General features: G+C 47.0%; 1 protein-coding gene across 4 annotated transcripts in view; it reads right to left on the bottom strand.

Annotated features, from left to right (window-relative positions):
* LOC306934538 (uncharacterized protein) overlaps positions 1-15,356 on the bottom strand; it is a 44,093-nt gene that overhangs the window by 20,457 nt on the left and 8,280 nt on the right. For 2 of the 4 annotated variants that reach the window (XM_079517144.1, XM_079517145.1), the window contains exon 1: positions 2,213-2,444. In XM_079517144.1, coding sequence (XP_079373270.1) covers positions 2,213-2,392 — 180 coding nt within the window. In that variant the 5' untranslated portion in view covers positions 2,393-2,444. Of the gene's footprint in view, positions 1-2,212; positions 2,445-6,181; positions 7,745-8,314; positions 8,942-9,598; positions 9,722-10,447; positions 10,574-12,199; positions 12,326-13,929; positions 14,056-15,356 lie in introns of those variants that run through there. The other 2 variants (XM_079517143.1, XM_079517142.1) reach the window with 2 other exon arrangements.

Below are 15,356 nucleotides of genomic sequence, written 5' to 3'. Positions count from 1 at the left end.
AGACTACTCATCAGTATTGGCCAGCAACTCTACATCTGACCTCAAACCCTTAGATCTCCTATATATGGAGCTGACCTGTTCTGACATTCCATATGTTGATCCTTCCCCATCCATCCTTCCTCTTCGATGTCTCCCTTTTGACTGATACCTGTCCATTCAAACTCTAGACGGGCCTGCCCCAGTTATTAGCCAGCTGGCAAAAACTACAGGCCAGACAATTAAGGCCCGGCCTTACCTGGGCCCTCATCAAACCCTGTACCCTGTACAACCCTTCCTCAGCGTTTCAAACGACCCCATTCGACCCCATTCGACCCATCTCTGCATTCAATCGGCGAAATCATCCGTTATCAGCACCTTTCAATGAGCTCAGTATGGCCATACTGGCATACTCACTGTTTCAGTATGTCATTTAATATCACCTATTGTCATTATCACTGATGTCCTGACGGAGGGGCGCCGTGTCTGGTGGCCTTGAGCCTAGAGGCCTTGCGACGGCCACCAGACCCGACTCAGCGCCGTCCGAGTTACGTCCCGATAGGCAGAGAATAGTATATATTAGTAGCCCCTAGTTTCCATGCGCCGACAATAGTTGGAAATGACACGTCCACCAGGGGGAAACCTTGACCAGGCTATGTTCAGCTAAGGGTGAGTATGCCAGTATGGCCATACTGAGCTCATTGAAAGGTGCTGATAAAGGATGATTTCGCCGATTGAATGCAGAGATAACGGTCGACACATGCCGAAACGCGTCCGTTTCTCTAGATAGACCGCTGTTGTGTGTTTGTTGCAAATAAAAGGTTCATAAGAAACTGTTCTCAAGACAGTGTAGATATTCCTTTCTCTATATGTATTCCCCTCCCCCCCCCCTATTTTTGAGGGGCGCTATGTCCAGCTTTGTCTGTTTGTGTGAACACAAACACGGTGATTTGATTGGCTGATGATCACCCCATAGCGATAATTTGATTGGCTGAGCAAAGTACATATCGGGGATAAAAAAGTGAGGGCATTAAAGTGAAGACGCCAAAAGTGATTGGCCGGAATGACATTTGTGATGATTTGATTGGCTGAGCACGGAATGTGATGTTATGATGCGCCCCTCACTTCACACAAGTGTGATGTTTTGGGGTTTTGTTTTTGCTGTGTATATGATGGTTTATTTTGTTGTATAGAAGTGTATATTTGTAATATGTCTTTTAAATGTTCTGATGAATTGAAAATGGTGGACCCACAAGTCTCGGTGACATTTTTTTCTGGTTTATATCCTTGTGGCATGTTTTTGTATTTTGACCTGTACTTTCGGTTGAACGGTCTGTACACATTCTACAAACTGTTAATACAATGATCAACCAATCAATCAATCAATCAAGACCTAACACTACATAAACAAAGCATGTGTCAAACAGAACAGACAGTCTGGCCAAACAACAGTGCACTATATCTATATTTATACACACTCCACACTATATACACTCCACTCTAGCTCTGGTCCATAGCTCGAATGCGTTAAATGCAACGCATTAGAGCAGGGGTGGGCAACTGACGGCCCGGGGGCCACATTCGGCCCCACCTTCACTTAACGTGGCCCGCATGTTAATATCAGAATACTGATATAGTATTGATTTCAGCTGTTACAATTCTAAACCCGCTTTGATTACTTCATGACTAGTATTAAATGACTAGTAGGCCTACTTAATGACTAGTATTAAAATGTTATTATCTTTTTGTGTCCAATGTAGTTATGTTAACAGTTCATAAAGTTAACATAACTATAACTAAATGCATTTAAAATTCAATAAAATGGTTACTTTTCAGGATTCCCAATTCAAAAATAGCAAAAAATGATTCAGGTTTTCAATTCAAATATAGCAAACAATAGCTGATCTACAAGCTCAAAACATTAATACAGACATTAATATGCACTGTGGCCCTCTGGAGTGAGTGGAAATATATTGGCCCTTGCCATCGTCAAAGTTGCCCACCCGGGGCACCCCATTAGAGCTTTGATTGATTGATTGAAATATTTATTAACAGTTTGCAGAATTACAGTACATTTCAAGCACAAACTCCATACAAAGACTGTTAACTGTGAGTGGACGACCCAATTAAGCATTACACTTGTTTACAAGAGGGTCCACCATGTTCAATTCATCAAAGCTATGGACCAGGGATAACTAACTCCACTCCACAACAAGCTGAGTGACAGTAAACTAACCCCCTCATGATCTGTTGCCTCTGTTTTTAACTGTGGCAGGAGGACAACAACACGTTTTTTGGAGCAGGAAGGTTCCTCCTCGTCCGCCGCATCGTCCTCGACTTTCACAGCACATCGTTTCCGTCTCTCGGTGTTCTCCACGGTGGTTTCTGCCGCGGGTCTCGCCGGCGTATCTTCCATGTTGCTTTTAACCAACTGGTACACTCGCCTGCCTGGGTTTATGTGTTTCCGGAAGGAATACATTTGAACACCCTTCCTGCTTCCGGTCTGAATACAGCTTCCTGTTCTCCACTTTTGTAGTCTGTGTCCGAAACATGATCCGAAATCACACGATACTTACACATCAGTGTGTTATTTCGCAAGACAACCTCAAAGCGGCCGCTTTGAGGGCATACGCAATTATTGTGTGATTAATTTCGGACAAACTCACGCAGGATAGGATCAAATAAATAGGTCCAAATTGCAAAACAAACAAAACCCACACTGACTATTAGGAAAGAGCCTCGTCTGGTGGCCAACAGAAGTACTACACATACATGTTACTATTTCATCAATATGCTATCTACTACTTTTTTTTCTCCACCAGGCCGAAGGCATGGGGAGAGAGTATGTTTTGCACTCCGTCCGTCCGTCCGTGTGTGTGTGTGTGTGTGTGTGTGTGTGTGTGTGTGTGTCCGTCCGTCCGTCCGTCCGTCCGTCCGTCCGTCCTTCCGTCTGTGAACAGCTAATCTCCGGCACCGTTAACCCGGTCGATGCCAAATTTTGCACACACACTCCCTGGATGCCAACGATGAACCTTCCAGAACGGCCTGTTATAGCGCCACCAGGAGGCCGCTTTGTGCAAAACAAGTTTTTGGACAGTACACCTACAGATTTTGTCCAAACATCACGCAAATTGGTACACAGTCTCTCTAGAGCCATTCAACGAAACCCGTCTTTCAGATTTCTCAGACTCCATCCTGATTGGCTAAGATTGGCTTCCAAAGTTCGCAGGAGTGCTCAGTTTCAAACAAAATGCTGCAAATCATGAACACAAAGTGTGATTTCCGTGAAATTGTGCACGCACATTCCCACTAGGCCGAGGAAGAAATGCCACATGAACATTTTCAACTCAGCCTCATGGTGGCGCTATAACTGGTGTTTTTACCTCTAACTGCACGGATCTGTGGATAACTTTGTATGCCAACTCCCTAGAGGCCAAGGAAAAACCTTTGCCTGGAATTTTTCACATCTGCTCTTTATAGCGCCACCAGGAGGCCGACATATGTAAAACACATTTTCTAATATTACTCCTTCAGATTGTTTCCAAATTTCACGCAAATCGGTACACATGCTCTCCATAGTCATGTGATCAAGACGGGTTTGTTTGATTTCTCATAATCCACCCTCATTGGCTACAATTGGCTTCTAAACTTTTCAGGAGTAGCCCGCTTTGTACCCGTTTTGTACAAATCGCCACAACTACTCAACGCAGCGTCCGATTGTGGTGAAACTGTGCATGCATATTCCCACTAGGCTTTGGAAGAAATGCCACTTGACAGTTTTCAAATCAGCCTCATGGTGGCGCTACAACAGGCCAAGCCGCGTCACACACACACACACACACACACACACGTTTATATTGCTCCTAAACATTGTGCCAAACATCACACACATGCCTATCCTCCTGGTGGAGACCTGTGCCCAGAAGGGCACTTTTTCTAGTTGTACCTGTCCTCCCCCTATATTATTTCACATGCTAATTTATTTGTATAATATCCTACTCAATAGATGTTATGGCATAGCAAAGAGCTCAGCTCTTTTATGAATTTAATATGAAGGCCAGTCAGGCGAACAGATCTCAAAGTCCAGTCTAATCATCAAGTGTCTTTTGCTGAATCTTCTTCTTCTTCTTCTTCTTCTTCTTATTATTATTATTATTATTATTAAATTGTATAAAGAGACATGGAATCAGTGTTGTGATCTTTTTAAATCTAGACTGGCAATTTTCGAAAGATTTTCTCGGGTACAAAAATGTGGCAAAAACGTTTGTCCAACAAAGTAAAATGGATAAAATGCAATCCAAAAAACTAAAAAAGCCATTCTACCATGAGTACCATCTAGCATACTTCTCAAATGATGATGGAATGCAATGCAATTACAGAAAACTGTTTCTTCTTCTTCATTCTAATTCTTCTTCTTCCGTAGTCTTCATTTTAGCCTATTATATATAGGCCTACATATTTTCTTTTTTTTTTGTACAAATCTATAACAGGCATGACATACTGCAGACAGTAGACAATACAAAACAATACAAACACAAACAACAAAGTTATTTAACAATACAATAATATCAGAGCCAGGGGATTATACTAACAGAAAACATTAAAGAGTGAACACAAAGCAACAGTTCTCGGCTTTCTTATTTTTATTTGTTTTAGTTATAGGCCTACATTGTTTTAATTACTGCTTGGCCTCAATCTCAAATACAATGAAATAATTGGTATGGCATGACTACATTTGGTTTATGTATATGAAAGTTAGATAGAATAATGATCAAATTAATTATGTATACTCCTATTACTATTATTACTGAAGCCAAACAGCACATTTTGCCAATAAAGACAGAAGTCAGAGTCAGTATTATCAACAATATACCGAGATACATCCTTTCAAAACGTGTTATTATAATTATTATAATTAATATTATTATATTTATAATGAGCAGCCCTGGCCTTACACTGATCATGTGCTATAGGCCTATATGTTAATTGCATTGTAAGTGTATGAGTATGATGTGCTCTAGTCCACCAGTCAACTAATATAGCAACATAGACATATATGAAACAGGAAAAGTTCATTTTGATTGCCCTATGTTTAAAAAGAATCACACCCGTGTGAAGTGAGTGGTGCAACTCCGTGTGTGTGTGTGTGGGGGGGGGGGGGGGGGGGAGTTCCAGACCCACAGGGTCTGGAACTCCGGCGAGCCGCCCCACGTCCGAAACAGTTGAGAAATGACAGTTACCGTGTGGGGGTCCCTCTACTGTACCCTCTACTGTACTGTACTGTACACACCCGAAATCACCATATATACAGTTAATATGTGCGTGTGTGTGTTAGGTTGTGCTTACTTAACTTGTGCATGGTGAAAAACAACCATGCTGTTTTCGTGCTCAGACGCACCCAGCCAGCCAGCCACCCACACACATAGCTCCGTAAGGGAGTGGTTCAAATAGGTCTAATAATAATTGTATATAGGCCTACACAGTGCATTCAGAACTGAGCAGAGCTTTTAGATGTCATCTAGGGGCCCCGGACCACCTGTTGAAATGATCCGGTGCTGCATTCTTAACCGTTTCTTTTTAGCTTTCAATAATACAGTGCATTTTTTTCTGACATTGACATGATGCCAGATCAAATGATCTCATACATTCTGTTACGTTTATTGAATATGGATAAATCATAAGAAAACATCTCCAAAAAAATATTTTTGTGGAAAAAGTTTGAGGTTTATTGTAAACTGTGTGACCGATGTTGACTATGGACACTGGCATGTAACCCTGATGGTCCTTTACAAGGGATGGACTTCCTCCCGTCTTTCTTGGTCTCCCATTAATGGATTCCCCTGGAAGCGAGGCCCAGACGGGCAGCAGTTCCGGGAACTACACCGCCGAGACATCTGCTGCAAACATCATAAAGGAACTAGGCATTTCAAGGTAATTCCTTATTATTTATAACCAACACACCAACCACATTTCTTCTCCTTCCCTTTCTCACTTCCCACTTCATTACCACTGCCAGGAGTGTGTGTGTGTGTGTGTGTGTGTGTGTGTGTGTGTGTGTGTGTGTGTGTGTGTGTGTGTGCCGTACCGTGCGTGCGTGCGTGCGTGCATTTGTTCCGTAGCCGACAAGCTACAGAAGAGAATAGAGCGTCGCAGTCCCGCCCCCTACCCTGGACCAGGAAATGATTCTCCGTTCATTTTCCTCATAGACATTTCAGAAAGTATTTATTTAAAGACGTTTATACGTTTACTGCCCTCTCATAGGAGGGCAGTGGGCAGTTCAGAAACCAGTCTGTGTCTCATAGGAGGGCTGTGGGCAGTTCAGAAACCAGTCTGTGTCTCATAGGAGGGCAGTGGGCAGTTCAGAAACCAGTCTGTGTCTCATAGGAGGGCTGTGGGCGGTTCATAAACCAGTCTGTGTCTCATAGGAGGGCAGTGGGCAGTTCAGAAACCAGTCTGTGTCTCATAGGAGGGCTGTGGGCGGTTCAGAAACCAGTCTGTCTCATAGGAGCGCTGTGGGCAGTTCAGAAACCAGTGACATCATCGTTAGGCAGATTTTTTTTAAACAAGATTTTTTTATATATTTAGATTGTATTATCGCATCACGATTATCGCATTGCAACTTTTCAGGAAAAAAAGCCCCTGCTGTTTCTATGAGCTTGGATTCCCCATCGATGATGTCACTGGTGGACTGCCCACAGCCCTCCTATGAGACACAGGCATTTTATAACGAACATTAGTGAGGACCAATTATATGAAGGTAGGTTGAAAAGTGGTGAAGTGGGCCTAACTCAGTCTGGGAAAATAATCCAAGATAAATCTGGAGGAGTTCTGTATGTTTTGTTAATTTCCTTGCAAAGCTTATTTTTTTTGGGTTGCCTGTTATGTGACGACATCCCCAACTTAAAGCAGGTACCACAAGCAGCACAGCAGTTGTGAGGAACAGAACAAGTGGTTTATTTGTGCAATGGGGGAGAGATTTCATTTTACTTTATTTCTTAAAATTTTATAAATGTACTTTATTTTTTGAGGCCTACACAGCACCGCTAGCCGACTTGACGCCATAGGCCAGGGGTGGGCAACTGGCGGCCCGGGGGCCACATGCGGCCCCCACCTTCACTTAATGTGGCCCTCAGGTTAATGTCAGAATACTGATATAATATTGGTTTCAGCTGTTACAATTCCACAACATGCAAACATGACCCGCTTTAATTACTTCAGTCTAAATTAGTAGCTCATTGCTTCAACACAAGTATAATTAAAGGCATTTGAAATTACATAAAAATGGATTCCAATTCAAAAATAGCAAAAATGTAAGATTTAAATTCGAGTATAGCAAAAATAGCCGATCTACACGCTCAAAACGTGTTACACAGCGATGCGTTTTGAGCTTGTAGATCGGCTATTTTTGCTACGACAGTAATATATGGCCCTAGGGAGTGAGAGTGGAACTATAGTGGCCCTCTCCATCGTCAAAGTTGCCCACCCCTGCCATAGGCCTAGGCGGCTGCAGGGAACTGTTCCGTTCCGCTTGCAAGCGGCACTCCCCCTTCTTCCCCCATAGCCTCCCCCTCTTCCAATGGTCCTAGTGCCTGCCTCATTTGAGGCTTCTTTTCCTCCAAATACCGGCTCGCGGCCCGCGCGGGGGGCCCGCAGCCCGCGGGGGACTTGTCCCCCCCTTCCCCCCTGTTGGGGGGCCCGCAGCCCGCGGGAGACTTGTCCCCCCTGTCGGAGACGTACGTTCTCCTGCATCTCGTTGACCTTCATCATGCTGCATTATATATGAGAGAGAGAGAGAGAGAGAGGTTCAGTACTTACAACTTTTGAGAAAACAGCTTTGACAAAAGCTGTATTTTTATTTTTTGATAAAATAAATAAAAGACAGGTTGGAAATATAACCACACATAACCCATTTATAAGTCCTGTTCTTCTTACCCTTGTGGGTAAATAAATATCCATAATTGATTTACTTAATAATAGGTTAATAAATTACCAATTGCAAATTGAATTTGGGAAGTAACTTTTATTATTATTACTAGCTTCCTTTGTCACTGGTGTCACTTTTCACTCTAATTGTTCTGCCCTCTGTACTGTACTGTACTGTACTGTACTGTACTGTACTGTACTGTACTGTACTGTACTGTACTATGTTTTCTTGTTTTTGTATTGTATGTTTTTGTACGGATACCTTTTACCACTTTTTAAGAGCCTGCTCAGGGACTACAGATGGAAATTAGCTTATGGCTAACTCTGGCCCATTTACATGGATTTGAAAAATGATGTGTTGATTAATGTGCATTGTCCCTGTTAAATAAAAAAATAAATAAAATAAAATAAATACCTGACTACTGGACCCAGGATGAGGATCAGCTGGATGATCAGGAATTGTGTCAGCGCTCGTGCTGTCGGCGGCAGTCTCAGAAAGACTGTCATGTTCGATGGATTTGAGTTTGCTCAGGGTTGAGGTAACGGACACGCAGACTCCCAGTCTGGACATCATATTCACACATCTCTTTTTGGCCCCTCCGTGCCACAGGATCATGGAGTTGCGGAACATGGGTGCAGACATGTGTTCGCAACGTGCCTTAAGAAGGTTTGCCCCAGCCATCGCCATAGAGCGTTTCTTGGATGGATTCGAAGAGCTACCGCTCGCGGCTTCCAAAAAACTAAAGAAGGTCGGTGCCGTGGCCTTCCACTCCTTCATCAAATTCACCCATTTGAAGGCTTTCAACGCAGCTGGGCTGGTCCTGCGCATAATAGAGTTGAATTTAAAAGAAGAAAGGTTTCCGCACTCCTTGTTTACAAGCTTCATGACCTCTTTAACTACAATTTCACGACTGCCAGGATCTTGCATGATATTTCTCGGTATTGCTTTGAAGCAGCCCTGAGACAAATTCTTAGCAACAGCCGCCTCCCATTGTCCTTTGAGAATTCTCGACCTCCGAAAGGTGCCACATTCCACACTGACCTATAGTTAAACAACAGGTAAATAAGACAGACAAGATTATTACATAATTTACTGTGCAATTACAGCAGATGATAGAAAAACTACATTTGGTTCAGTGTTGATTTCGTCGACTAAAACTAAGACGTAAAATGTTCGTCGACTACCTTTTTTCACTGACGAAAACGAAATGGAAACTAAATGAAAACTAAGCTACGATGACTATAACTAAGACTAAATATAATGACAATTTCGTCAACAAATAAAAACTAGACTAAAATGTTAGGAAGTGACTAGTGGACAAGAGAACCAGTATAAGTCATTTTACACTTGGTTGCATGCTGAAAATAGCAGATCTACAAGCCCAACACGCGTCGCAGTGCGACGTGTTGTGAGCTTGTAGATCTGCTATTTTCAGCAAGTGTAAAAACAACTCATTACGATGGCATCAAGGCCAACCAAAATACATTTTAGTTGACTAAATCAACTGTAGATTTAGTCGTGATATTAAGTCGACTAAAACTAGACTAACACTAAAACATTCCAGGTTGACTACAATGTGACTAAAACTAAATTAAAACTATTCAAGAGACTATGACTAAAACTAAAATCAAATTTTGCTGCCAAAAACTACATTTGGCTGTAAATACTGATTCTGTTGTTTGGGTATCACATACTCACCCTTGTAGACATTTTAGGCCTAAGCTGCTCTTCTGGAGGAGGACTCACACACGTTGACACGTCTGTCTGAGATGCTTCTTCGGTCTTGACAGAACTGGTCAAAGCGAGTCTGTCAACTATATGCTGCAAGTAGAAAGGGGGAAAACTAATAATGTTACAACTTTACAATATAGAGCGTTGCAGTCCCGCCCCCTACCACCAGGGCCCAGGAAATGATTCCCCGTTCATTTTCCTCATAGACATTTCAAAAAGTATTTATTTAAAGACCTTTTTAAGCGTCGTACAAAGCCAACTCGAGTTGTGACAAATCACACAATTTTTCGGGCCGAACAACTTTTTTTGTTGTTTTTCTTCTTTGTAATTATTTGTTCGGCCCAAAATGTCATGTTTGTTGTCATGATTTGTCACAACTCGAGTTGGTTTTGTCCCCGGCGTAAACGTCTTTAAATAAATACTTTTTGAAAAGCCTATGGAGAAAATAAACGGGGAATCACTTCTGGGTCTCTCGTCGTCATGAAAGGGGGAGGGACTGCGACGCTCTACCTCTTGGAGTAATAATCAAGTTATCATAATGAGAGAGAGTGAAGTTGGCTTTCCATCAATGGGTTTTTATTTTTTATACCTTTTGATTTGTGCATTTAAAAAAAGTACCTTATTGGAAGCACAGCAAATACGGTGGAGGAGAATAAATCTTCATTATCTGACGACTCTTAATATTTGCATAAAAATGTAAGCAAACATGCATGCAGACAGACAGACAGACAGACAGACAGACAGACAGACAGACAGACAGACAGAGACAGACAGACGGCAAGCTTTACTAGTAAATTATGAGAAATGAAACCTAACCTTAACTGTCAAAGGTGAAAGGACACCCGGAACTGATTGACTCATTGGTGGTGGTGCTTTAAGAGTGGAGGCAGGGTCGGGGACATCAGTCTGCATGCCTCGTGGACTTAGTGAGCTAACGGCACCCTGCAATGTGGACCAGAGGGAAGGAGCGAAGAAAGAGGGACGCAAACCAATAACTTGTTAATGAAACATACTCATAGCATTTACCCGGATTATCACAGTACGTTGTAATAATGCAAACAAGACATTCCCTCTTCTTTTCACATTTCTTTCCGTGTTACTTCTGACTTTCACTCCTACCCCACAAGGCACCGCCGCCCCCTAGTGGCCACTCCTACCCCACAAGGCACCGCCACCCCCTATTGGCCACTCCTACCCCACATGGCACCGCCGCCCCCTAGTGGCCACTCCTACCCCACAAGGCACCGCCACCCCCTAGTGGCCACTCCTACCCCACAAGGCACTGCCGCCCCCTAGTGGCCACTCCTACCCCACAAGGCACCGCCGCCCCCTAGTGGCCACTCCTACCCCACAAGGCACCGCCGCCCCCTAGTGGCCACTCCTACCCCACAAGGCACCGCCGCCCCCTAGTGGCCACTCCTACCCCACAAGGCACCGCCGCCCCCTAGTGGCCACTCCTACCCCACAAGGCACCGCCGCCCCCTAGTGGCCACTCCTACCCCACAAGGCACCGCCGCCCCCCTAGTGACCACTCCTACCCCACAAGGCACCGCCGCCCCCCTAGTGGCCACTCCTACCCCACAAGGCACCGCCGCCCCCTAGTGGCCACTCCTACCCCACAAGGCACCGCCGCCCCCTAGTGGCCACTCCTACCCCACAAGGCACCGCCGCCCCCTATTGGCCACTCCTACCCCACATGGCACCGCCGCCCCCTAGTGGCCACTCCTACCCCACAAGGCACCGCCACCCCCTAGTGGCCACTCCTACCCCACAAGGCACCGCCACCCCCTATTGGCCACTCCTACCGCACATGGCACCGCCGCCCCCTAGTGGCCACTCCTACCCCACAAGGCACCGCCGCCCCCTAGTGGCCACTCCTACCCCACAAGGCACCGCCGCCCCCTAGTGGCCACTCCTACCCCACAAGGCAAAGAGATGATTTTGAATTACCCTATAGAGCGTCGCAGACCCGCCCCCTTCCTCATAGACATTTCAGAAAGTATTTATTTAAAGACGTTTACGCCGCGGACAAAGCCAACTCGAGTTGTGACAAATCACAAACATTTTCGGGCCGAACAACTTTTTTTGTTGTTTTTCTTCTTTGTAATTATTTGTTCGGCCCAAAATGTCGTGTTTGTTGTCATGATTTGTCACAACTCGAGTTGGTTTTGTCTGCGGCGTAAACGTCTTTAAATAAAAAAAATTTGAAAAGCCTATGGAGAAAATAAACGGGGTCTCACGTCGTCATGAAAGGGGGCGGGACTGCGACGCTCTACCTTTTGGAGTAATAATCAAGTTATCATAATGAGAGAGAGTGAAGTTGGCTTTCCATCAATGGGTTTTTATTTTTTATACCTTTTGATTTGTGAATTAAAAAAAAGTACCTTAATGGAAGCACAGCAAATACGGTGGAGGAGAATAAATCTTCATTATCTGACGACTCTTAATATTTGCATAAAAATGTAAGCAAACATGCATACAGACAGACAGACAGACAGACAGACAGACAGACAGACAGACAGACAGACGGCAAGCTTTACTAGTAAATTATGAGAAATGAAACCTAACCTTAACTGTCAAAGGTGAAAGGACACCCGGAACTGATTGACTCATTGGTGGTGGTGCTTTAAGAGTGGAGGCAGGGTCGGGGACATCAGTCTGCATGCCTCGTGGACTTAGTGAGCTAACGGCACCCTGCAATGTGGACCAGAGGGAAGGAGCGAAGAAAGAGGGACGCAAACCAATAACTTGTTAATGAAACATACTCATAGCATTTACCCGGATTATCACAGTACGTTGTAATAATGCAAACAAGACATTCCCTCTTCTTTTCACATTTCTTTCCGTGTTACTTCTGACTTTCACTCCTACCCCACAAGGCACCGCCGCCCCCTAGTGGCCACTCCTACCCCACAAGGCACCGCCACCCCCTATTGGCCACTCCTACCCCACATGGCACCGCCGCCCCCTAGTGGCCACTCCTACCCCACAAGGCACCGCCACCCCCTAGTGGCCACTCCTACCCCACAAGGCACTGCCGCCCCCTAGTGGCCACTCCTACCCCACAAGGCACCGCCGCCCCCTAGTGGCCACTCCTACCCCACAAGGCACCGCCGCCCCCTAGTGGCCACTCCTACCCCACAAGGCACCGCCGCCCCCTAGTGGCCACTCCTACCCCACAAGGCACCGCCGCCCCCTAGTGGCCACTCCTACCCCACAAGGCACCGCCGCCCCCCTAGTGACCACTCCTACCCCACAAGGCACCGCCGCCCCCCTAGTGACCACTCCTACCCCACAAGGCACTGCCGCCCCCTAGTGGCCACTCCTACCCCACAAGGCACCGCCGCCCCCTAGTGGCCACTCCTACCCCACAAGGCACCGCCGCCCCCTATTGGCCACTCCTACCCCACATGGCACCGCCGCCCCCTAGTGGCCACTCCTACCCCACAAGGCACCGCCACCCCCTAGTGGCCACTCCTACCCCACAAGGCACCGCCACCCCCTATTGGCCACTCCTACCGCACATGGCACCGCCGCCCCCTAGTGGCCACTCCTACCCCACAAGGCACCGCCGCCCCCTAGTGGCCACTCCTACTCCACAAGGCACCGCCGCCCCCTAGTGGCCACTCCTACCCCACAAGGCAAAGAGATGATTTTGAATTACCCTATAGAGCGTCGCAGACCCGCCCCCTTCCTCATAGACATTTCAGAAAGTATTTATTTAAAGACGTTTACGCCGCGGACAAAGCCAACTCGAGTTGTGACAAATCACAAACATTTTCGGGCCGAACAACTTTTTTTGTTGTTTTTCTTCTTTGTAATTATTTGTTCGGCCCAAAATGTCGTGTTTGTTGTCATGATTTGTCACAACTCGAGTTGGTTTTGTCTGCGGCGTAAACGTCTTTAAATAAAAAAAAATTGAAAAGCCTATGGAGAAAATAAACGGGGTCTCACGTCGTCATGAAAGGGGGCGGGACTGCGACGCTCTACCTTTTGGAGTAATAATCAAGTTATCATAATGAGAGAGAGTGAAGTTGGCTTTCCATCAATGGGTTTTTATTTTTTATACCTTTTGATTTGTGAATTAAAAAAAAGTACCTTAATGGAAGCACAGCAAATACGGTGGAGGAGAATAAATCTTCATTATCTGACGACTCTTAATATTTGCATAAAAATGTAAGCAAACATGCATACAGACAGACAGACAGACAGACAGACAGACAGACAGACAGACAGACAGACAGACAGACAGACAGACGGCAAGCTTTACTAGTAAATTATGAGAAATGAAACCTAACCTTAACTGTCAAAGGTGAAAGGACACCCGGAACTGATTGACTCATTGGTGGTGGTGCTTTAAGAGTGGAGGCAGGGTCGGGGACATCAGTCTGCATGCCTCGTGGACTTAGTGAGCTAACGGCACCCTGCAATGTGGACCAGAGGGAAGGAGCGAAGACAGAGGGACACAAACCAATAACTTGTTAATGAAACATACTCATAGCATTTACCCGGATTATCACAGTACGTTGTAATAATGCAAACAAGACATTCCCTCTTCTTTTCACATTTCTTTCCGTGTTACTTCTGACTTTCACTCCTACCCCACAAGGCACCGCCGCCCCCTAGTGGCCACTCCTACCCCACAAGGCACCGCCACCCCCTATTGGCCACTCCTACCCCACATGGCACCGCCGCCCCCTAGTGGCCACTCCTACCCCACAAGGCACCGCCACCCCCTAGTGGCCACTCCTACCCCACAAGGCACTGCCGCCCCCTAGTGGCCACTCCTACCCCACAAGGCACCGCCGCCCCCTAGTGGCCACTCCTACCCCACAAGGCACCGCCGCCCCCTAGTGGCCACTCCTACCCCACAAGGCACCGCCGCCCCCTAGTGGCCACTCCTACCCCACAAGGCACCGCCGCCCCCTAGTGGCCACTCCTACCCCACAAGGCACCGCCGCCCCCTATTGGCCACTCCTACCCCACAAGGCACCGCCGCCCCCTAGTGACCACTCCTACCCCACAAGGCACCGCCGCCCCCTAGTGGCCACTCCTACCCCACAAGGCACCGCCGCCCCCTAGTGACCACTCCTACCCCACAAGGCACCACCGCCCCCTAGTGGCCACTCCTACCCCACAAGGCACCGCCGCCCCCTAGTGGCCACTCCTACCCCACAAGGCACCGCCGCCCCCTAGTGGCCACTCCTACCCCACAAGGCACCGCCGCCCCCTAGTGGCCACTCCTACCCCACAAGGCACCGCCGCCCCCTAGTGGCCACTCCTACCCCACAAGGCACCGCCGCCCCCTAGTGGCCACTCCTACCCCACAAGGCACCGCCGCCCCCTAGTGGCCACTCCTACCCCACAAGGCACCGCCGCCCCCTAGTGGCCACTCCTACCCCACAAGGCACCGCCGCCCCCTAGTGGCCACTCCTACCCCACAAGGCACCGCCGCCCCCTAGTGGCCACTCCTACCCCACAAGGCACCGCCGCCCCCTAGTGGCCACTCCTACCCCACAAGGCACCGCCGCCCCCTAGTGGCCACTCCTACCCCACAAGGCACCGCCGCCCCCTAGTGGCCACTCCTACCCCACAAGGCACCGCCACCCCCTATTGGCCACTCCTACCCCACATGGCACCGCCGCCCCCTAGTGGCCACTCCTACCCCACAAGGCACCGCCACCCCCTAGTGGCCACTCCTACCCCACAAGGCACTGCCGCCCCC

This window comes from Electrona antarctica (genome assembly GCF_951216825.1).
Source record: "Electrona antarctica genome assembly, chromosome: 12".
Taxonomy (NCBI): Eukaryota; Metazoa; Chordata; class Actinopteri; order Myctophiformes; family Myctophidae; genus Electrona; species Electrona antarctica.
Note: the sequence above shows the minus strand (reverse complement) of the source record. Positions and strands in the feature narration are given on the sequence as shown.